General features: G+C 44.3%; 1 protein-coding gene across 4 annotated transcripts in view; it reads left to right on the forward strand.

Moving 5' to 3' along the window:
* Positions 1-15,280, forward strand: part of Pcyt1b (phosphate cytidylyltransferase 1, choline, beta) — a 94,046-nt gene extending 78,766 nt beyond the window's left edge. For all 4 annotated transcript variants that reach the window (XM_036174706.1, XM_036174707.1, XM_036174708.1 and 1 more), the window contains exons 7-8: positions 413-601; positions 11,974-15,280. In XM_036174706.1, the coding sequence (XP_036030599.1) occupies positions 413-601; positions 11,974-12,186 (402 nt within the window). In that variant the 3' untranslated portion in view covers positions 12,187-15,280. The remainder of the gene's footprint in view (positions 1-412; positions 602-11,973) is intronic.
* Positions 15,281-24,792: the final 9,512 nt, after the last annotated feature.

Below are 24,792 nucleotides of genomic sequence, written 5' to 3' on the forward strand. Positions count from 1 at the left end.
ACAACTTAATATAAACAGTATAGGTTTTAGCACTACCTCAGTAAAACAGAATTTTCAGGCAGACTCTGAGCAACCATTCTATACACAATCCTTTATTTTATCTAAGTTCCGGAAGAATTGAATAGGGGTATTTGTACAATAAAAGGTGGTTATGTATGTTGTATATTCTGTCTCATATGATTTCAACTCATAGACATTGAACAGATTGAACATAGATAACATTTGTACCTCACTTTATAAATCCAAAGAGATTGATGTGCAAGACACGTGTGTTCCAAGCAGTCTAGCCCTTGGGAAATAGTGACAGCTACTCTCCACCAGGAGCAAACTCAAGTTGATATAAAATATAAGCAGTAGAGATGGACTTCTCTGCTGTCTTCTTGAACCAATCTATTCCATCAATTTTAACCAGGAGAAGAAGTATCGTTTCCAGAACCAGGTGGACAAGATGAAAGAAAAGGTCAAGAATGTGGAGGAAAGATCAAAGGAATTTGTTAACAGAGTAGAAGAAAAGAGTCATGACCTAATTCAAAAGTGGGAAGAAAAATCAAGAGAATTCATTGGCAACTTCCTGGAACTGTTTGGGCCAGATGGTGCATGGGTAAGTAGTCATTTTAATTGGCATTGATCTGGCAGGTATTTTCACCTTATCTTCCTTTCATGGAGCTACTCAAGGATTATCCAGTTGCCTTTGCTTGGACATCATCTCATGTCACTGCAAGTCTTTATTCAGGATGATTCATCCCTTTAGTATGGTACCAAATGGCACACAAAGTGGAGTCTTCTCTGTTTCTGTTTTCAGAACTTGGAAGCCATTCACTTACCTTTGAATGTCTGGTATTGCAGAAATTGGTCTTGTAGCTCATCCCAGTCTTCCAGTTGGAGGTGATACAAAGCTTAGGATTAATGGGAAAGTGAATCAACACAACATGGAGCTTGTGTTGGAAGTCAAGTCCAAGGGTTCTTATATCAACGATAGGCACTTATGTTTGGGGGAGGTGTGTTTTAACTTTTCCCGGAGAGACATGAATAAACATCTACTCACCCAGATAAAGTACCAATGACAGACCAAAGTGAGGACTCTGCTCAGTCCTACCAGCTTTGGTGAGACAAGTTGATTAGGATTAATGAGCATGAGTGAAGGGTTACTTCAACACATGTACATCAGCAGAAGTCCCAGCTCAGAATGGATAACAAATTTCCTATAGCTGAATAGGTAGCGTTCCCTTTCACTTGCTCTTCCATACTTTATATATTCTAGTAGCTGTCAAGATGACAGGGAGCTGGGGCAGAATTACAGTTGGCAGGGAGCTGCAGGAAGGAATGGCTGGAATCTTGGATGAGGGTCTAATACTCTCATTATATAAGTCAATAGTCTGGACCCTTGAAAGTCTCCTGGAGGTATCCAACATCTGCTCTAATTAAGGAAGTAGTGGTTACTATGCTTTGGGCGCAGTGCTCTACATTAGGAGATGTAAAGGAATGGAGCTGCCTTGCCACTCTGTGTTGTCAGGAATGCTATCACTGGAGAGAAAAAGAAGCAGCAGAATTTTGCCTTGTAACTATGCGGATAAAACCTTAGTTTTCCATTTTCCTCCTTGGCATCCAGTTGTTGATAAAGGTCCCAAAAGTCTTAAGGGACTGAAACCATGATCCAAGAAAGGAAAGGCATATTTTCCCCTCACCCAAACTCTTTAGATAATTGTGATTCATAACTGTAGAAAGGAAAAGAATTCTGGAAGCCGCAATGGTATTGCGTGTGCCCTCTATGAATTAGATAACCAGTGCCATCAGCAGAGTTGATGAGGGTTTTGTTAAATAGCTATCTTTAAATTCACTTCCTTTTTAGAAAAAAATACTATGTATGTTTCCATATGTGTGTATGTATACATGTGTGGGATATGGATACCGGTGTGCAGAGGCCTGCAGACAATGTCAGGTGCCCTCTCTTATTCCTTCAAATCAGAGTTTCTCCCTGAACACAGCACTCCTGTTTTCCTGGTTAAGATGGAAGCCAGAAAGCCCCAGCATGTCTCAGCAAAGAAGAGTGTTTGCTGCATAATCAGAGGAGCCCAGCTCCTGTGTAACAAGCCAGACATCCTGTACACAGCTGTGAGCCCACATCTAAGTGTGGAGAGATGAGACCACTTGCTGGGGCTTTCTAGCCCCAAGCCAAGTTCCTTTTTTAAAACACAAAGAAATGATTCCATTTGCTTTCCTTAATCTTAAATAGCCAAGATATCCTGTTATGATATGAGGAGTCTCTAAGGAAATCCACGTCTACTTAATTATTTTATTGATGGCTTGTCACTAGTGTCTTTGCTCACTTGAGCTCATCCGTTATAGAATTATGTAAAAGTAAAACACTCAATTAGTATAGAAAAAGAACAATGTTCTGAGAGTTGGAAGAGATGCTTCAAGTCTAAAGGCCTCTACTGTGTTATAAGGTGGTATGCCAGGCAGTGGTGGCGCACACCTTTAATCCCAGCACTCGGGAGGCAGAGGCAGGCAGATCTCTGTGAGTTCAAGGCCAGCCTGGTCTACAGCGTGAGTTCCAGAACAGCCAAGGCTACATAGAGAAGCCTGTCTTGAAAAAAAAGAAGAAGGTGTTATAAGCCACCTATATTCTATGTGTAGGCTGAGTTTGAAAGGGAAGGGCTAATTGAGCCATTAAGACCTCTCAGTGAGGACTGGCAAGAGAGCAGAAACCACGCACCGGCTCCTTCTCACTTTTTTAGTTCATTTTCAGTTCAGATCATTGAATTCATGGCCCATTTAGTAACGTTCTCTCTCACCTATGTGTGGTACCACGGAAGAACGCAGACAGACAAAGTGAACAAACACCCTGTTCTCCGCTCGTTAGGGTATGAGTTCCAAACTCGCCCTTTTGACCCCGTAGATGCCTTACTACTTGGCTTTTTCACAATTTTCCAGTTCGGAAGAAACAGTGAGTGGTTTTTAATGAAGCCACATAGAGGCTCATTCGCTTACTGGGCTTCAGAAAAGTAACTCTTCCAGAAGCCCTCGGACTGTGACTCACCAGGTGGACACTTTCTCTACCGGGGGTGAGCAAAGGCCGGGAAAGGTGGCAAGCATTTCATAGAAACTTCATGCCCCCAGTCTTTTCAGGCTTCCAGCAAAGGCAAAAAGGTAGCTGGAATTGTTCTTAGGAAGTCTGGTGACAGCGAGTGGAGGTGATTTTTAAGAAATGAAACCCAGCTTAGAGACGAGAGGTTTTTCTTTTAAAAACTTGCTATTAGTGTCAAAACTGTTATTACATTAATTTACTGTATCAGCCAGACTTAGACATTACTTTTTTTCTGTTGACATTAAAGGTACAGGAATAGTTACAAGGATGTTAAACGCCAAGATAAGTAATTTGCTTTTCATGAATATGCTATTATTATAATAATTCTTTATTTGTGGATTTGTGACTGGAACTCATTTCTTAAAACAGGGGATCTGCATTACCTGCAAGTACAGTACTGGTACAAATAATCCAGACTTAGAAAGGCACAACATAGGAAGATTTAAGGACCAAAATTTGGTACAGCAGGGTTGGTATGCAGCTTTGCATGAAGTTTTCAGTGAGTACTCTAAACAAACATTTCTTCATTGAGTGAGTGCATGAAGGAATGGATTCTGAGGAGTACCTACTCACAGACCTTCCTCACATCTGCAAGGGACATACATGGTGAGGCCAAAACTCTCCACATGCAAAGTCTTCCTTTGCTTATGGCACTGGATACAGCTTAGTGTATCAAATCTAATAGGCAGAACTTTACAATAAATTCCAAGCCAGCCTGTGCTATGTGGGGTCCAGACCAGTCCAGGCTACAGGGTGAGAACCTGTTTCAAAAAACAACCACAACAAAAAGAGACTGACTTGGTTTTCTTGGTGTTTATATTTCTTTCTGACTTGCTAGCTCTCTCCATGGCCATCTCCTTTTCCCTGCTTCCTCTGCCTCCCCCAACCTGACTCACATATTTATGCTGCTGAGGTAGGCCAAAGGAATATCTGAATTTGCTCCTTAGCTGTTGTGGGAGGACCCTACATAAAGATCTAAATAGCAGGAGTTGGGCTCTATGAGGGTCTCTTGGAGGCTGTGGGCCACAATGACAATTTTAAGAATTTAAGGGTTGAGGATTTAGCTCAGTGGTAGAGTGCTTGCCTAGCAAGCACAAGGCTCAGGGTTCGATACTCAGCTCCGGAAAAAAAAAAATTTAAAGCTGTCAACGTATTAATTGCTGTAATAGATTTTCCAGTTCCTGCTTACTCAGTTTGACTGGTGGGATATCAGGGCCCAAATCGTTCTTTTTTTACTTACATCACTTTATTTATTTAACTACGATCAATTGATTCTTCTAAGTTGTCTTTAGTCATACTCAGAAGGTGGCTTAGGATCCATTCCAAATGGCAAAGAGAAGCCTTCTGTGTCAATGAGCTTTACATTACTGTAACAAAATACCCGAGACTACTTAAGAAGACAAGTTTATTTCATGCATACTACTGAGGTGGGCTTAACTTATTATACATGAACATTTTAGGATGAATAACAAACTATAAAAAGTTATTTGGTTTTGTTTTGTTTTGTTTTGTTTTTCCGAGACAGGGTTTCTCTGTGTAGCTTTGCACCTTTCCTGGATCTCGCTCTGTAGACCAGGCTGGCCTCGAACTCACAGAGATCCACCTGGCTCTGCCTCCCGAGTGCTGGGATTAAAGGCGTGCGCCACCGCTGACGGGCATACAAAAGTTTTAGCCTTAGTTTTCACCCATGGTGGTAGCTGTCTTTAACATGTGCACCACGTGTATGTAATACATTCTTAGGATGTGTGTAGTAAATCAAGCTTTCTTTATGGGAGGGAGAACAAGAAAGAAAAAGAGAGCGAGAGGAATGTGAGAGAAACTATTTGGGCTCACTGTTGGGGGGCTTTGGTGGAAGAGCGTGAGAAGAAGCTACTCCCCTTGTGACAGCTAAGGGAGCCAAAGGAAAGAGAAGGCGGCAGGGTCCACCCTCAGTGATGAGGGGGCTCCTCATTTGACCTCTCTTTTGAAAATAGTCTGCAGGAACAAACTCTGAATACAATGGGCTCCTGGGTGGACTGTCCAGATCCAAATGTAACACCTTTTAGACAAAGCCTCAGTATTACCTCTCCTTGTGAGTATTGTCTCTGAATGACCCACTGTCTCAAAAGAAGAGCTCTACTTGACCTTAACTTTGAAGCTTGATTGTTCATGTTGGGGCTGATGCTGTTTTTTTCTCCAAAAATGGCAGTTAGTGAAGGATGCTGGGTTAAGGGCTGTTGGCCCAGCATGCAGGTTTATGCTTTGGGTATTGATCGTCTTAAGGCAGCTCCATTATTTTTGTTTGGAGCATCTGAGTTCATAGAGCAGAAACAGTCTATGTAAATATTAGCACCTCAATCACAGGCTGGGCCTGTCTGCACTATACTCCTTCATTGACTCTGAAAACAAAGTTCTCTCCTGTTGTTTACAATAACAGTCCATTTGATTTTTACCAAACATGGGCCCTTTCCTCTAACACAAACATAAAAGACCTCAAGTTCAATGGAAATTTTAAGTTCCTCTTAAACCAGTTTATTTTCTTGCCCTAGACTAGTCTAATAGATCCCATGCCAACCAGACAGACATGTGCCATTTGTTATGCACCATTATTTTGTTTTGTTTTTAAAATAGACTGTGGAGCTGATTTGGGAGTGGGAAATTTATATAATGCAAGGTCCACGACTATTTTTTAAATTGTGGTATATGCATTCATGTACATCACAAAATTTGTCATTTTAATTTTTTTTCCTGAGACAGGGTTTCTCTGTAGCCCTGGCTGTCCTGGAACTCACTCTGTAGACCAGGCTGGCCTTGAACTCACAGAGATCCACTGGCCTCTGCCTCCCGAGTGATGAGATTAAAGGTGTGTGCCACCACTGCCCAGTTTGACTTTTTATTTTCAGGCCTGAATATCAAAACCAGGACCTCATGCATGCTAGACAAGTGCTCTACCACTGAACTACACTGCCAGCTCCATGTTCAAGCAAATGGTGGCATTAAGTTCACTCATCACCACCATCCATCTCCAGAATGTTTCCACCATATCAGATAGTGCACCTTATAAGCACAAACTTCCTACACCCAAGCCACTGGCAAATACCCTCCTATTTTCTCTCTGAATTTGATTGATCACCTAGGTAGCTCATATAAGTCGAATTGTACAGTATTTGTCTGACTTATTATACTTAATATGTTCAAGGTTCCCTCGTGTTGTAGCATTGGATCAGTGTTGTAGAAGCTTTTAAAAGCTGAGTAATATCCCCTGTGTACACACCACATCTGCTTTATCCACTCCTCTGTTGGTGGATACGTGGGTTTTTTTTATTTTTATTTTTTTTGAATAACGCTGCAATGAACCTTTTGGTGATCTGCACACAGCAGTTCTCTTGGGCATATACATAGAAACAAACCTGCCAGATCGTATGGTGACTCTGTGTTGAACACTTCAGGAGCTCTCCACAGCAGCTGTACTGTTTTCCACTCCCACCAACAGTGTACAAGGGCTCAACTTTCTCCACATCCTTACCAAAATTCACTGTTTCGTTTATAAAATAGTCATCTTCATTTTAGGCATGCTGCTAAGTTTTAGGATCATTTGAATTTGGATAAAAGAGATAAAATGAAATTTGCATGTCTGAACTAGACTTCACATTGGGAACACTGTCCTTTTTGCAATGCTGGGAACTGAGCACAGAACCTGGCAAGTGCCTTCCTGGTGAGCCACATTCCCAGCCTTGCCACTTAAGACTCTTTGCTAATCCTAAAGCTTGTATCTTTAAGCAAATCTACAAGTCAAGACTGAATAATGTTAAAGCCTTTAGCCCTGAAAGAGTCTAGTTATGAGAGAGGCGTCACTAGCATGGACTCGACTCTTAGCTGTGTGGCCTTAGGCAAGTCCTTTTGTTGTTATTGTTTCCTGAGTGGTTTCCTTTTGGGAATTTTTTCTCTAAAGGTGTATTCAGTGCTTTATACATGCTAGTCCAGCGCTCCTAGACTGATACTAGCCCTTGCACTGGCCCCAGCCCCAACCCTAGCCAGACCTGGCCCAGGACCCAACCAGGCCCCAGTACCAGCCCACCTTGGCAAGTTCTGTATCTCTACACTTCAGTCACGTCATCTGTAAGGGAAAAGTAACCTCCTAGGTTTGTCCAGAGGGTTAAATCAGTTTTAACAATGTCCTCAAAGCAGTGCCTGGCACCAAGGCCATGTCAGCCACAGTGAAGGGTCAATCACTGTTGACGATGATGGTGATCGATTTCTTTGGTCAGAATGGAAGCACCAACTCTTCTGTCTTCTTGGGTTTCATCTTCCTTACCAGAGGTCCAGGCCAGATAATACTAGGTTTTAGTCTCACTTCATTTGAACTCATGTGCCAGGTTGGAAACACGGCAGCCTTTAAAGGCTGTCATCAAGGTATCCGATGCCTCACTTGATGTTCCATTCCTCTTGAAAGGGAAACTTTGTAGGAGGGAAAGAGGAAATTACTTTCACAGGGACAGGACTATAAACGGGATTATTTTCTTAGGGCAAACTTTCTAAATGGAAACCTCTTACTATAATAAAAGATTGAATTTAAATACCTTTTCTCTTTGAAAATGTCATGCCATGGTCTTCATTATTTGTTATATTTCTAAAGTGCTTTTCTTCCCAGGAAGCTAATTATGAACTGTCTCCTGATTGGATTCAATTCAGCTCCTGGGTAGGGAACCACCCTGGAAAGTCCAGCAGAAACAGATCGGAGAACCTGCAAGTCCGGGCCCGGCTGCTTTCGCCTGGGTAGCAAATTTTGTGAAGTGTGACACCATTGTTTATCATTAAAGATTCAAATTCTTTCATCCCTTTGGGTGGAATATTCTCAAGTTATGAGCTTGATTCAAACTAGAGTAGACAAGATGTAGATTTCTTGGAAAGTGGGCTTCTAATGGAAATGCTGACAATCCATTAACAGCAGGAGGGCTAATGGCTGCCACTAAAAATATGTTGAAAGATTATAGTAATAAAACACACATTTTAGAGTGCCTGCTACAAGTTCAAGGATTTTTTTAATGTTACTGTTAATAATAGGCTACCCAATCCTTTTGGCATTTGATTTTGTCTCATAAATGGGCTTAATCTCAGGTAATGCTGTTGTACTGCACAATTTTTTTTCCTGTCTAATTTCACGGGGGTTGCCTGTCTTTTGGCAGAATTATCAGTGCTCTTAATGGAAGGTAAATAATTGCTGTATTTGTAGACAGGTGGAATTTTCCATCTGGGAAGAATCTCAGTGATCTATTATACTTTCCAGAGGAAACTTTAGGCTCTAAAAGTGATAGAGGAGGGCTTAGCACGGACAATGTGCATGGAGGAATTAATGATGTACGTCAGGTCTTAATGTTTCCCTAGCGGTGTCACCATTGAAATGCCCGCTCGCTCTCCCTAGCCAGGCTATTTGAGTTTCTTTCTATATATGTTTCATGAAGGCAAAAGCAACATGCAACAGCTATTGCTTTGTATTTGTTGGGGATCAGTCCAGGGCTTCCTTCAGATACCAAAAGCTGTGGATGCTCCAGCATAGTGTTGGCACAAAGACTTCACACATCCCCCTGTATACTTTAAATGACCCTGATGACCTATAGTAGCTAATATGATGTAAATGCATTAAGAAATATGCTATATTGTTCAGGGAACGATTGCTAGAAAAAGTCTGTACGTGTTCATGCCAGTTTTGATCTGCAGACAGCTGAGGCCACAGATGTGAAAGTAGCACACATGAACGACTAAGTGTATTCATTACAGAATTACTAGGAGGTAATGACCAGACAGGCCTGGAGGCACAGTATGATAATCCCAGCTAGATGAGAGAGCAGGGCAGGGGGATCACAAATTCAAGGGCAGCCTGGGCAAATTAGAGAGACCCTGTCTCAAAAAGTAAAAGTAAAAAGCCAGGTGTGTTGGCACACGCCTTTAATCCCAGCACTTTGGAGGCAGAGACAGGCAAATCTCTGTGAGTTCGAGGCCAGCCTGGTCTACAAAGTGAGTTCCAGGATAGGACTACACAGAAAGACCCTGTCTAAAAAGATAAGGGGAGCTGGGGCCATGGATTAGTGGCAGAGCACTTGCCTTGCATGTCTGAGGCTCTGAGTTCAATTCCCAGCAGCCCTCCTCACACACAGAGAGACTAAAGACAAAAAGCTCACTTGCATTCCTATTGCACAGATCTACTACTGGAATCATGCTGACCATATGATCCTAAAGTCATTTTGAATTTCCAAGAGCATTTTTCATGTTACTCAGTATTCTTTAAGAAACGGACTTTCAAGCTGGGTGGTGGTGGTGGTTGGTGGCAGCGGCGGAGGTGGCGGCCTTTAATCCCAGCACTCGGGAGGCAGAGGCAGGTGGATCTCTGTGAGTTCAAGGCCAGCCTGGGCTACAAGAATGAGTTCTAGGAAAGGCGCAAAAACAAAACAACAACAAAAAAGAAATGGACTTTCTTGACTGGAAAGATATCTCAAAAGTTAAGAGCTCTTGTTGCTTTTGCAGAGAACCCAGGTTTGATTCCCAGCACCCACATGGCAGCTCACAACCATCCCCATCTGTAACTCCAGTTCCAGGGCATCTGAGACCCTCTTCTGACCTCTGAGGGCACCAGGCAGCCATGTGGTACACACACATACATGCAAAGAAACATACATGAAATAAAGTGAATAAATTGTTTTTTTTAAGAACTTGTTTTTTGTCAGCTGCTTAGTATATATTCTTGAAGTTATATTTCTCTAACTTATTTCAGAAGCTTACACTTTCATCAGGTGCAATGCTATGACCCCGATACTCCTAAATGTTTGCTAACATCTCTAGTTCCTGTGTTATGGCCCTTCCAGGGTGGCTGCAGTGTGGTTCCTTCCCCGCTCTCATCCACACTCACCATGACCAATGAAGGAAACTTGAGCAATCTGGTATAGTGAAAAGGGGTTCTTCCCTGGCTGGTTAGCTCAGTTATTAGAGCATGGCGCCAGTACACACTGTCTCATTCCGGTCATTTGGTTACTAGTGAGTGTGGCCATTTTTAGCTCATTTTATAATAACCTATGCCTCTTTGAAATCTTCTTTTCTCCTACCCTTTCTACCCCCTTTCCTCTTCTTCTCTGTTCCCCTTTCTTTTTTCTTTTTATGAGACAAGGTCCTCCTCAGTATTCCAGAACAAAAGCACCATGCAACAGTCACCTGAAGTCTCAAAGGCTGGAAAAGCACACACCTGTAATTTCAGCACATGGGAGGCCGAAGCAATAAGATTGGAAGTCCAAGGCCAGCTTCAGTTATTTAGTGAGTTTGAGGCCAGCCTGGGCTACATGAGAACCTGCCTCAAAAAACAAAGCAAAACAACTCCATCCCCCGGGGGAAAAAAAACCAGGAAAAATTTAATTTTACCACCAAACCCCCTTTTATCCACAGTCTTGCTCAACCCTGCAAATGGCATCACCCCTTTACAGTTACACCAGCTAGAAACTACAGTCACTTGATATGTTTTCCCCCTGTGTGCCACATCCCATCTGTCAGCCAGTCCTGCAGCTTCTCCAGCCAGACTACACACTGAAGGGCTCCACTGAAACACCGTTCTGGTAAATGTTAAAGTGAAGGACAGAATACAGGTCTGTGTTGAGAGTCTTGGACAAGAGGTGATGGATAACAAGAGGCCAGGAGAGCATTTTGGACTCAATGAAGTCTCTATGCCTAGAGTGAGTGGCGTGCCGGCCATACAACTATGACCGCTTGTCAAAATGCATACAAGTGCACACAAAACAGGAGGGTTTACTAGACCTTAATTTAAATTCTTCCTGGTCATCGTCACAGCCATCACTCTGAGCCAGGTGCCATCATAATCTTAGACTCTGACTGTGATGGTTCCTCATGCATCTCCCTGTTGCCACACTCTCCGCAGCAGTGTGTTCCCAGCACAGTAGCTAGAAAGGTCACTGGAAAAGACAAGAACAAATTGTGCTACTCTTGCTTACAACTCTCCAGAAGTTTCTTTTCCCCTCAGAGAAGGTCCTATGTGAATCAATCCCCCACACCATTTCCCTGGCCTGACCTCCCTAGGCCATCCACTCTCCTGTGCTCCTTCCTGTCCACAGAGGGACATACAGACTTCCCACAATGGCTGCCAAGAGCCTCCATGACAAGCCCCTGCTACTACTTCAGTGATCTCCACCTACCTCTTCCTCACCTTGCTCTCCAGGGAGCAGACCCCACTCTAGGCCTGTGGGCAGCTTGTTCCTCCTGGCTCATGGCTTGCTGTCTTCCTGAGGTTGTCGGTCTGGAACCGGCTTCCCACTGGTTTCCGCTGGTAGAGTGGGTCCTCCCTCATCTGCAGGTCTTTGCCCAGATAGCATTTCCTCAGTGAGGCCTGCCAGGGGAAGCCCATTAGCAATTGCAGCCCAGGGCCCGCAACGTGATAATTTTGCTTTTTGAGATAGTCTCTTGCGGCCCTAAGCTTGTCTCAAACTCTTACTGCCTGGCGTGGTATCTTCTCTTGTCTTATTTTTCTTGTGGATCACATTTCCATCTGCTATACCACATACTTTGCTTAGTGTGTGATTTTTCCTAATATCCATGAGGACAAAGGTTTTTGTTTTATTTTACAAGACCCCACCACTACTGAGGACATTACTACTTTGCCTGGCAGTTAAACTGTACAGATGAAAGAAGAGGAAAGTCCCATCCATCGGCAGGGATTGTAACCTTAGGGATAGACTTCTCACTGGCCCCAGAGTTCACTCATTTCCTCTCTTTATAGCCTTTGACAAATGGAATTTCATACAAGTCTGTGGGTGCAGATAGAAGCAGCTCTGCATCCTGCTCTTCCTTTCTCTTCAACTGCACTCAAAACTGTTGTGTTAACAGACACCTTCTCTCAATCTTTTCTCTAGAAGCAGATGTTCCAGGAGAGGAGTAGCCGGATGCTACAGGCCTTATCTCCGAAGCAGAGTCCCGTGAGCAGCCCAACCCGGAGCCGGTCCCCTTCCCGCTCCCCGTCTCCCACCTTTTCATGGCTCCCAAACAAGACCTCTCCCCCCTCCTCACCCAAAGCAGCCTCAGCCTCCATCAGCAGCATGAGTGAGGGGGATGAGGATGAGAAGTAAAGGTGCCTGGCCAACAAGAGCCACAGCACACAGGATGGGAAGGGGTCCCGGGATGCCTGGGTGGTGTTGAGAGCAGCTCAGCGGGGAGATGGGAGTTCTGCCATGGGAAGGTACCGAGGTCAGCTCCTCTTCCTTCTCCGTACAGCCTGTCCGGGGCACAGCATGGAGGTTCCCAACCTGAAAACCCGTCCAAACCTTCTTAGCATCATAGAATCGCCCCACTTTAGCCCTGCTATGAAAAGATGCAGAGCACTCCATGAAGAGGGGTGACTTCTGCTGTGGTCCACACATTCATCCGTATCAAGTAAGCCACCTGCAGAAGTGGCTGCTGCCTCACCCTGCTATCTCCAGCCCTCTAAGAGCCTTGCACGTTGTCTCCTATCTCCCAAGCTCTCCCAGAATGAATTCCCTTCCAAATGAGGTGGCTAAGTGCTTCCAAAATGGGCAAGTGAAAGACATTCCTGCCTTCTCAGTTCAGCCACTGAGGCCCGAGGATGCAATTGTCAACTCTTTCCTGTTCCAGGACAATGACTCAGACCCAGCTTTGCTTTGGCCAGATAGAAAAGTGTGAACCTTAACTTCTCATTCAAAGGACAGTTGTGTCAAGGTGAACTCCACCTAAGGCCTGACATGCTTCTGGCTGTACTTTTCATCACTGGCATGATGACACTGTTTCCCAGAAATTACCCGAATTGATGGGAATCACAACAAGGAAACCTGTCTTGTCTAAAAAGAAATAACCAAACCAACCAGGAGCTGCTTTGCTTTGGCTCCATGTATGGAAGATAAAAATATCTCTTGGAGCTTCTTAAAGGAATGGCTCTTTCCATTTCTGGCCACTTCACAGTTCCTAGTCCTCAAGTAACAGTTTGATGTAACAAACACTTAGTATACCGATAGGGGGTGCTACCTGCACGTATCTGTTCTATGTATCCTTCAAATATGCCACCCCAGGGTGTATACCATATGCAATATGAATATATGGTGGTGGTGTTTGACTACATACTCCTTTCCTGCTCTCCCCCCAATACCCTGCTGAGAGGCTTGATCAAAAGAACCATCTGGTTCCCTCATGACTTGGGCACTTTGTCAAAAGCTCAATCAAATGTTAGATTCCTGTAGAAATGTTTTGTCCCAGAAAATTCCTGTTGCTCTTCACCCATGACATTTTGGGTAAAGGAAAGCTCTGAAGAGTCTTGCAAAGAATTGAAGGCTCAATCTTTCCCATGGTCTAAGAGATATTGGAGTGATTTCTGGCCCTAGCGTCTCTGGATGGGATGGAGACGCTCAGGTTACTGTAGAACTGTTTAGGACTACTGTTCCCTAATCATGTGCAGGTTTAGAGCCAATCTCTTAAGTGCAAATAGAAGTCCCTGATTCTCCAGAAGTCAGACAGCACTGAGGCTTGACAGAATCAAGGCCATAACCTGTAACTTGTGGGCACAAGCCTGTCATCTCTGGTGGCAGAAGCATCCCTTTGTTCAGAGGCTTTGGGGACAAGCCTTCTGGGCGTCAGTCAGTGGAGAAAGAAGCCTGCCTTTCCCCTTCGTGTTGAGGTTGGACTACCTTCCCACTCACCTGAAGATCAGTGGTGACTCCACTTGGAGCTTCCTTGTTCTGGGCACTTCTTCCAGAACTCTGTGCAGTGCTCATGAAAGATGGGGTTGGTGGGAACACGGCCTGTGAGGAGGAAAGTTCTTTCCATAGTCAAGGCCCTCTCAGAGCATCGCTCTCTCCAGGGGCAAGGGCTTCCACTCTTCCATTGTGTCTTTGACCCCAGCCTTCCACCATGCACCCAGGACAAATCGTGCATGTTTGCCTTCCATGTCAGCCAACAGACACTTGTGGCAGTGAAAGGAGAAGACCGAGCAGATGAAAGGAGTGAGGACAAGAGAAGAGGAGAAGAGAGGATCCTAGAGAAAGAAAAGAAAGATAAAAGAAGATCTGCCGTCTTAAGGCATCAGGTTGTATGTGGGGGAACTCTCTTTGATGAGGTGTTTTTAAAAAGCTCTGACTCTATGATCCAGGGCACAGAGACGCACTTTTACCTAAGTGTTGCTCTGAGGCAGACTGAGTAGGGTGGATACATCAGGCAACTATAGTTTTGCAGGCCCTACACACCATCCTGAAAGGTACCATACACATGACTCATCAGAGAGTACCACTGTAGCTGGGGATGATGGGAGAGGACCACACCAGAATCATTCCAGGTACAGACAGGCCCAAAGGACTTCTTCTCATTTCCAACAGCACCTCCTCACAAAGAAATGGGCCTTCTGCTGTTTAACGTTTAACCCCTCTTGACCGTCTCTCAGTGTTTCCCAGCCCTTGCCCTACCTTGCCTCTTCCACACCCAGCAGGAGCTGGGATTGAGTCATTCGGTCAGTTTGCGTGACCAAAAGTGAGTTAGGGATGTAATGAGAGCATAATTATGCTACAAGCTTGGAGAAGTAAGCAGAAATGAAAAAAGAAAAAGGTTATTTTTCTCCAGAAAGGGAAAGAAAGAACTTAGGGAATGGGAAGATGGAAAAAATTGAGACTGAGTTGGTGAGTATGGGAGAATTTGTATTTTCTTCTTTCCCCTAGGCCCCTACCTAGTGAAGGAGAAAGGCTTCCTATTATATACTTCCATGGTCAGTGGGCCCCATGTGGCAGGTGGGGTCCTGGCTTTTCCAGCTTCTTGGGCATATTAACAATTCCCATATCCCCCCTGAAACCAAGTGCTGACTCTCTTGGTGGAGTTGAAATGTGGTAGTCACACTGAATGGCCCATTTCTGTCAAGAAACTTCACTGTCAGGATATCCCAGAGGCAAAGGTAAACCAGCCCTATGACAGATGTAGCGTGGCTTCTGACCTGCTGTGGACCCAGAAGACTCAGCCGCTTTACGACCTAGGCTACAAGATACTGCAGCTACCCTGGTGGGTGGCAGCTCCAGGAAGAACACAGCCCATCTTCAGGACTCAGTTAATACCCAGTCATACCCCACAGACGAGCTTGTTTTCAGGCATCTGCTCAGCACCAGTCCTGTCCTGACCTTCTGCTCAGAAAGGAAGAACAAAAGAAAGTAAGAGAGAAAGAAAGCAAGCGATGAGTGAGCTCATCAGACTTTTTTTTTTTTTTTACTTCTCCTCTCCTCTGGTGTTCTGTCGTATCACTGCAGTGTGTCTGGGGACAAAGCCATAAGAACAGCATATCTACTTAAAATTCTGCTGTACATACATATAAGACGATGACTCGTCTGGATTCAAGAATGACCTTATGCCCAAGCATTTGCTCTGGTGCTGAATAGTGCAAACTACTGGAATCACCCCACCCTCACCACCGAAACTCCTAAACCCTCTTCCCCTGCTCCCAAATGACCACAGTATTCCTTACTTGTTTATAAATAAAGGGACGCAGAGTCACACCTTTCTTGTCCTGTTTATTGTGTGTTGCCGTGTTCCTATCTAGGAGCTCGAATTGAATGTACAAAATATATGCGTTGTAGCAGCGGTCCCAGGCCACTGCCTGCCCAGCTGTGGCTTCAGCACTTGGAAGGTTCTCACCTTGCTTTCTGCTAAACGGATCCAAGTCTTGGAGTTGCCAAATGACCCACATCTTTACTTACAACATAGGAACAGACCCACCTGAGGGGAGGTCAGAACTGAATTATAGACCTTACCACATCACTTCTCTAGCCTCAGTGTTTGGTCTCAGAAAACGAGGGGGTTTTGAGGCAATAGCTTCTGAGTTCTCCTTTGCCAATACAGCACTATGGATTTCCAAGGTAGTCTGCATTGTCCCCCAGCCTTTCTTTTCTTTTCTAAAATTTATTTATTATGTATACAGTGTTCCATCTGCACATATCCCTAGAGGCCAGAAGAGGGCACCAGATCTCATTACAGATGGTTGTGAGCCACCATGTGGTTGCTGGGAATTGAACTCAGGACCTTTGGAAGAACAAGCAGTGCTCTTAACCTCTGAACCATCTCTCCAGCCCTGTCCCCCAGCTTTTCTAAGCTACCACATTGACCAGGAAAAAGGGCCTACTCCCCACAAAGTAGAAAGCACCCTAGGACCTCCACAGCCAGCAGCATTGGTGATCTTGCTTCAACATTTATAGCATCAAGGTGAAAGACTCTCAGGTTCCAACTACCTTTGTCATCTTGCTATTTTTCTTTAATTTTTAAAATTAGCATAAAATGGATTTCATTATAGCACTTCTTATTTTATGTGTATGTGTGTGAATGTTCATTTGTATGTAGGTGCACATGCACATTTGTGTACATGCATGTGGAAGCCTGAGGTTAACCTTGGTGTTGTTCCTCAGGTGCCATCCACATTGTTTTTCCAGGCAGGGTCTCTCACTGCTCTGGATCACACCAGTAGGCTAGACTGGCTGTCTTCACCTCTCCAGTGCTGGGATTACATGTGTGCACCACATCTGTATTTGTGTTGTTGTTTAACATGGATTCTGGGGATCAACCCCTGCTGTGCTATCTCCCCAGCTCCTCATTATGGCCATTGTATACATCTATGTACTTACATGTTCTCCTTTTTTGTCTCCCTTCCCCTGCTCTCTTATCTTCCCTCTCACTCTTATTAGTCCCCTTCTTTCCAACTATTCTGCTCTTCTGCTTTCATGTCACATGCATTCCACTTCCCTCTCTTATTTCTCTCCATTTTATATCTCTTTCCCCCTGGAGGAGCTCCATGTTCAATGAGAGACCCTGTCTCAAAAACTACGGAGAACAATTGATGAAGACACACACAAATGCTTATGTAAATTTACATAGATTCTGTAAGCCCCTCAAGGCATACAAGTGGCCAGGTCTCTCCCCTGAGTATCTCTAACTGCCGGGTTCCACCTCCTGAACACTCTAACTGCCCTAATGGCCAGACCCAGCCCTTACCCTACAGAGTAAAAAGTCCAAGCTCAGAACTTGAAATTCCACCAATCCCTGAGCTCACCCCAAGCTCTGGACTTGAAATCCACCAATCCCCATCCTGGAAAGCTCCTCCATACCAAGAAATGCTATACAAAACCTGTCCTCTGCTCAGTTCCCTGCTGCCTCTCACCTAAGCAGAGGCAGCCACTCTCCCAGGGTTCTCTCTCCCAATAAATCTCTTGTGTGAGGTTTGTTGTATGGTGTGATTTTACGGTACTGCTCGCCTCCACACTGCCAGGATACCTTTCCCCTCAGAGCTGTAACACTTAAAGATTCTGCATATGAAAAAGAACATGTGATGTTTGTCTTTTTGAGAGATAACTAAAAAAAAAAATCAAACACCCAAACCCTAATCATCCAATCAATTAATGGGCTAATGATTAACTGGACAGTTCTCAAAATAGATCAAAATGGCCATTAAATATTTGAAAAAGTGTCCAGTATCTTTAGCACAGAGAAATGCAAATGAAAGCTTCTTTGATATTCCATCTCACTTCAATAACAATGGCTAGCTACCGTTAGGAAAGCAAACAGCAAAGGCTGGTGAGGATGTGGGGAAATGAGAACCTTTCTTCACTGGTGATGGGAATATAAACCATTAACTGGAACACCCACTATGGAAATCAGTATGTCGGTGCCTTCAAAACTGAAAATAGAATGCTTCTCAAGTATAGCTAGACTTTGGCAAGCGGCCAATTTAAGCACTTCTCCATTTTTAATCCATTGGAAGCACACAGATGGAGGCAGATACACTGAATCATGATTCCAAGTGTCAATACTGAAGGGAGATGTGGCTGTTTTAAGAGTTTTATGCCATTGCCCCAACCAATTCAGGAGCTTTGATTAACTCCATCTGGAGCTGGTAAGCTCTGTGAAATGACTGCAGTTAACATTAGCGTATGATCTAAAATAAAGCAAAGCTATATAGTCAGTAAGGGAAGCAATTTTAAAATAGGCCATATTACTTGGATTTAACCCACAGATCAGGCACATACTTATTTTAGATTCAATCTTATAAAATATCCAGATACGGGTTTTAAAAAGACTTATACGGTGTTCTGCCTGCAGGCCAGAAGAGGGCACCAGATCTCATTACAGATGGTTGTGAGCTACCATGTGGTTGCTAGAAATTGAACTCAGGACCTCTGAACCTCTGAGCCATCTCTCCAGCCCCAATCAGATACATTCTTGACAGGCTGGATTTAAGTAAGTTTTTTGGTTTCTTTTGTTTGTTTGTTTTTGTTTTTGCTGTTGTTTTTTCAAGACAGGGTTTCTCTGCGTAGTCTTGGCTATTCTGGAACTCGCTCTGTAGACCAGCCTGGCCTCTAACTCACAGAGATCCCACCCACCCCAGTAAAATAAAATAAAATTGAAGAGAAATGAAAAAAAAAAGAAGAAAAGAAAAATCTCACTGTGGAAGCTGTAGTGTGACATGGTGAGTCACACAGTTTACCCTTTTACCCATACAACCTGGAAGTGTTGATTGCAAAGTCATTGGTCTGGCTTGAGGCCTCTACTACACTGCTACACTATGGACGCTGGGCCCTCGCTGGGGCTCCTCTTGGATATCCTGTTGTCCTGTGTCGTGGAGATCCCGCCGCTTTGGACCTGTAGCATACGGCCCCTTCACGTGCTCCAGCAGGACACAGATGAGGTGGATGTTGGGGTGGGCTCACTCATAAGCCTGGTTCTGGGTCTGGGTGGTTGCTGGATGGGTCAGTCCACCAACTGTCCCCCATCCTCACCACCAGCGTTGGCCGGGCTGGTTCACCCTCTGCAGCAGGGAGCATGGGGCAGATTACGGGGGGTGGGGGGTGGGGCGGGCAGGACCTGCAGGACCTGCTCTCAAACCCCGGTGGTCCATCACGCCCCCTGAACAGGGTCAGCTCCTTTGTGCTGCCCAGGTGTGGTGTAGGGTTCCCTCTCCCTGGTGCTGCAGCCAATGAGAGGGCAGGCCCAGCTCTGTGCGGGGGGGGGGGGGGGGGGGTGCCTATCCTCTCGGTCTTCAGTGGTAACAGGGCCATAGACATCAACACTGACTGTGGCTGCATCAGGGCCACGGACCCAGACAGCAGCTCAGGCCTGGGCATCACCACGGCCCTGGGTGGCAAGCACGATACCAGCCTCAGCCCACTCCTCACCGTCTTCACCTCTTCAGATATGACTCTCCACAGGGAAGAAATCATTCTCTCTCTCCTCTCTCCTCTCTCTCTCTCTCTCTCTCTCTCTCTCTCTCTCTCTCTCTCTGTCTCTGTCTCTCTGTCTCTCTCTCTCCCTCCCTCCCTCCCTCTCTCCCCCTCCTCTCCCTCCTTTTCTCTCTCCCCCATACCCCACCATGTATTTGCTCACAATAGTGTCCGGCCAGGCGATGCAAGGCTCATGTTCTCTCCTCGGCACCCAGGGCAGGCCCTCTTTCCTTCTTTTCTTTCTTCTTCCTTCCTTCATTTCTTCCTTTCTTTCTCTATCTCCCCTTCCTTCCTTCGTTCTTTTTTTGTTGGTTTTGTTTTTGAGACAGGGTTTCTCTGTGTAGCCCTGGCTACCTTGGAACTCACTCTATAGCCCAGGCTGGCCTCGAACTCACAGAGATCTGCCTGCCTCTGTCTCCTAAGTGCTGGGATTAAAGGCGTGCGCCACCACCGCTGTCGCCACCACCACCACCCAGTGACACTTTTTAAACTATATGACAATTCACATATATCAAAGTACACCCAGGGAACAAATTCACTAAGAAACCACCCAATACCTAGAAGTGGTGGCTTTGAACTCACTTCCCGCCTCTATCAAGAGTTGGTTTTCCAAACATACATTGATATGCCTACTAACTATTTACTAAATCTTTTTTTCTGGTTAGAAACATGGGAGATATCTCATAAGAAGTTGTCAGTAAACATTTGAGTGGGCCACTAGGTGTTGGAGACACAAAAGTCAAAAGGCATATCATCTTTGCTTGTGGTCTGTCAACTCAAGTCCGTCTCTCCACCTGTCCTCACCATTAATTCTTGACAAGTTCTTACAGAAAAGTCCATGTTTAGTCCACAAAAGCTTCTACTTCTTCCACTGATGTCTTCCTGTCATCCCAGGCTGGCAGAAGGATTACCACAAACCTGAGGCCAGCCTGGCTATTAGCCTGAGCTGCATACGAAAAACTATTCTGATGCTATTGAGTAAAATGTAGAATTATCATATCAACTCACCAATCTTACTAATCTCTTTGGGATAGAGCACTCTAACTGCAGAGTGAGGAAAATTTCCAATTAACAATCAGAGTGAGAAAAACAGAAAAACTAAAATTTAAAAACATTTTCTATTTGAAATCATGCTTTGAGTATGTTGAAAAGAGGAGACTGGCAATATTATCTCACATCCAGGTCCATAAATAGCAGAAAGGCTACAGTGAGCTCCCAAAGTTCTTGTTGACATACACTTTCCTTGAGGACCTTGGCAAGAAAGCCTTGGCATCTCTGGCATCTCTGAGAATAGACCAAAGTCTATTTTATGGATGAAATGCCCATCCTAGGTCTCATACTAGGTGTGGTTTTTTTTGTTTTTGTTTTTGTTTTTTTTTTTTTTTTTTTTTTTTTAGCTGAGAATCGAACCCAGGGCCTTGCACTTGCTGCAAGCGCTCTACCACTGAGCTAAATCCCCAACCCCTAGTTTGTTTGTTTGTTTTTTAAATCACAATGTCTGAAGGGCTCCCACAACTGAAAAACAGGACATTCATTTACCTTTACAAATTATTTTATTACCAGTTTTAGGAAGAGCAGTTTTCATATAGAAAGCTCCATTCCAATTATTGTGCTAAGGTAACAATAATTCGAAAACTTTAGAAAACATGACACTAGCTTATTAAGCTGTTAAAAGAACCGTTGAGGAGCTGGAGAAAGGGTTCAGTACTTAATAGCAGTCGGCGCTCTTTCCAAGGACTGAAGTTTGGTTCCCAGCAACCGCGTTAGGAGGCGCACAGCTACCTGGAACTGCAACTGAAGGGATCTGATGCCCTCTTCTGGTTACCTTGAGAACCTGCACACATGTGGCATACATTCATAGAGACACATATCCATAAATTTAAAAAGCAATCTTTAAAAAATGTTAAGAGCTTCAGAATCTAGTACAGTTGTTGAAATTGCTGACAATTTTATTTTGATTGAGGACCAACAGATTCTGCTAGGACAAGATGCCAGGGAATAGTAAGTGAGTGATGTGAATAAAACCTTAGAGTTTTATGCACAGAAGGAAGCAGCGAGGCATGTGGTCCCAAACCGAAGACGACAACACCTCTCCTTTTTAGCTTTCCAATCGCCTGTTAAGCGGGGCATCAGTAATGTTGCTGTGCCAGAGAGGTGGGTTTGCTACCAACCCTGTAGCCACTCTCAAAGGCCACTCTTTAACAGGCACCGTGGGCCATCTGAAACAGCTGAGAGTCACCAGTGAGTCTGGCGTGGAGGCCAGGCCTCAGAGATCTGGGCACAGAAGCAGGTCAAGAGCCTGTGTGCTATGGTAATACTTCCTATCAGGGAACAACGTGTCCCCGGGAGGAGCTGGGTTACAGAGGTGCCTGATCCATGGGTGGCAAAGACGAGACTTATTCTTGCTGCAGGATGCTAGCAGGAAAAAAAAAAGTATCATTTTGTTATTTTCTTATCCAAAGAGAGACTGTTACACTGGCAGTGATGCCATCAGTGCTCAGGGAGGCCAAGGACAGACCAACATCTGGAAAGGACAGTTGCCATCAAGCACCTAGGCCAGTGACTGGTAGAAAAGAGGTGCTTAAAGTTGTTTCTGAAAATCCCACAGAGGGAATGACTGCTGATGGATATTTGACACCGCTAGCCACAGGTGGCTACATACTAAACATTAAAATTCAAAACTGCCTTTTGTTGCAGTAGGCACATTTTAACTGTTGAGGTGGCCAGTGTCATCCGTAGCTCACAACAGAGCCACAGAACAAGAATGAGATCAGAGCAGAGTTTGAGTGATGGAGGGTAGTCTACAGGAACTGTTCCCAGAGGGCAATCCCTTCTACACAATGCTTCATGGTTTATTCATGTGATCAAAGTGTTAATCTACGTGTTATTATGAAGTGAACACCTGAAAACATTATCAGCAGATAATCACTTTCAAGCATGCATTATGAAGTCATTTGGGAAGGATTTGGAACTGAAGGACAAGGAAATAAAAACACAACACATTGCAGCATAAATGTCTGCAGCAACTTCCTGGAAGGGCACGATCCCAAGTGGAAGACTCTGTCAGTCTAAACTATACTTACTTTATGAATTCAAAGCCAAGACAGGAGCAGCTGCTACGAGAATGCTGTTCCCAAGTCATGAACGACTGCTACTACAGTGGCTGACCATTGCTAAACTACAGATGGAAAAATTCGGAAACCGAAACTCACTTCTAAGAGTTTTGCATTCTTAAGGCAAAACGGGTAACACAAAAGTAGTTTATTTTTATTTGGTGTTTTGAGACAGGATCCCATATAGCTTAGGCTGACCTTGAATTCACTATGTAGCTGAGGATGACCTTGAACTCTTGATCCTCTTGCCTTTACCCACCTAGTGTTGGGATTACAGATGTGTGCCACCATGCCTGGCCTAAGTAGCCGATTACTAATCACTTAGGTTTTTTTTTTTAAGTACCATAAAACATAATATTTGGTAAGGGCCTAAGAAGCCATATAGTCCAACTGGATAATTTTATAGAGGAAACAAAAGCTCACTTCAGAACTAGCTATTAACAGATCAGGAATTCCTGACATTAACCTCCTTTATAATCAATTGCTACTGGTTTCTATTGATGAATACATAATAGAGTGGCTGCGGCTTTCATATTAAATCTGAAAACAACACCTCTTCACTGCTGAATCCTTAGTATGAGTGACCCATGCTAGTAAAATGAAGACTCCATCTTCTGTCTAGGAAGCACATAATTGCATCTAAATATATTTGGGGGCAGTGGCATGGCTGCTGCCACTTTCCCAAAAGACACCACGGAGCAAATGGTCCTCTAATTGAACCTCCATGTTATCTTCAGAACACTGCTGCAGAAGCTCCCAATTTGCTCCTCTAAAATCACTCTCCTCAAGTATTTGGTAATTAATATTTCTGAGCCATAACCCCAGGGAATGAGAGTCGGGAGAGTGAAGACAAAATTTAGGGCTTCACATTCAGTTATTTCAGGTAATTCTGATGTAGGTGGTTAAGCCAGAACAATCAGGTTTACACCTCTTTACACAGTCTACAGCGTCATAGTGTTCCTTTCGCTTACAGATGGTCCACTTCCCCCCACATGTGGGCCATATTATGAACATTTACTGCTATGAATTTCCTGTGTTTTACGCACAGGATGGATATGCCCTAAAAATGTGCTTTCAGCATTCTTTGCCACAGAGAGCACAAATTATGATTTTTTTATTTTAATCAATCAAAAAAACTTGTCAGTGTCCTTGTGCATCCCAGGCAACTTGCAAAGGAGCTTGCTGCTGCTTATGTGTCAAACTTCAGAAACAGAAGGTAAAGTTTATCTACGAGAGAGTGATGAGAATTGAGAGCAGAGTGCTCCGAAAACCACACACTAATGAGCTGTGAGAAACAACTGCCACTTTATTGTTCTGGTTACCAGGGTACAGAATGCCCGTGGGAGGCAGGATAGGTCTGGTTAGGACAAACAGCACATTGCTCAGCAACTCAAGAGGAGCGTGGTGCAAGTCACACAGGTCTCCTCCGGTTGTGTTTTTCCAACAGTCACAACACACTTCTCTCTGAGTGACAAATGACCCCATCTAGTCATTCTTCATTCATGACAGCATACCTTATGGGGCTGAGCTTCATTCTACGAAACACAAGGTTGCTTGGGAACTGTGGACATGTGTGTACATTCATCACCAGGACTAAGTCAACAGATGCACGGAGTGAATCAGGTCAGACTTGAACTTATGGGTACAGACTGCAATGGACATTTATTACATGTATAAGTTAATATTTGTCTCTTATCAAACCAGCAATTATTCCATTTAGACAACACTAATAAGTCAAGGAGTTACAAAGAGAACCTGGCAAAGTGTTGAACTTTGCACTTACACCTCTTTTGCCTAGTTCAAGCATCTCCTAGGCATTCCAAAGTTGTGTTCTAAGGAAACAGTTTCATTTCAAGCACTTGGGTGGGGACTTGGAACAGCAAATGCTCTGTTTGTAAACCATAAGCAGCAATTACGACTTCAAATACAGTCAAAGCACAAATTCAGCAGAGATTAGGGTTAGCCATCGCTTTCTTCTGGAAGCGTCCTTGTCCAGGACTGACTCAAGTACACCTGGCGCTCCAGTTCTCAGTACAGAGTAAAGGGAGAAGCATCTGGAATAATGAGCGAAAGGGAAGCTGTGGGGACAATAGGAGCCAATTCCTGCAACACGGAGTATAATCACAGTCATTTGTTTCCTCTGTTTTCAATGCTAGGGGTAGAAGGCAGGCCTCCACACGAGCCACAGAAGTGCTTAGCTGCTGCGCTACATCCCCAGCCCAGGTCCTTGCATTTGAAATCACTTAGTGCTTTATACATTGTAGGTAAACTGTGCCTTTGCTGTCCACCCGAGTCCATACACTTATTAGTCTCCAAAATTTTATTGGTCTAAATCATGTGTCAGCTCTAAGAGGAACTTTTTGATGTGAACAGGATC

The sequence above is a fragment of the Onychomys torridus genome, chromosome X, assembly GCF_903995425.1.
Source record: "Onychomys torridus chromosome X, mOncTor1.1, whole genome shotgun sequence".
In the NCBI taxonomy this organism is placed as follows: Eukaryota; Metazoa; Chordata; class Mammalia; order Rodentia; family Cricetidae; genus Onychomys; species Onychomys torridus.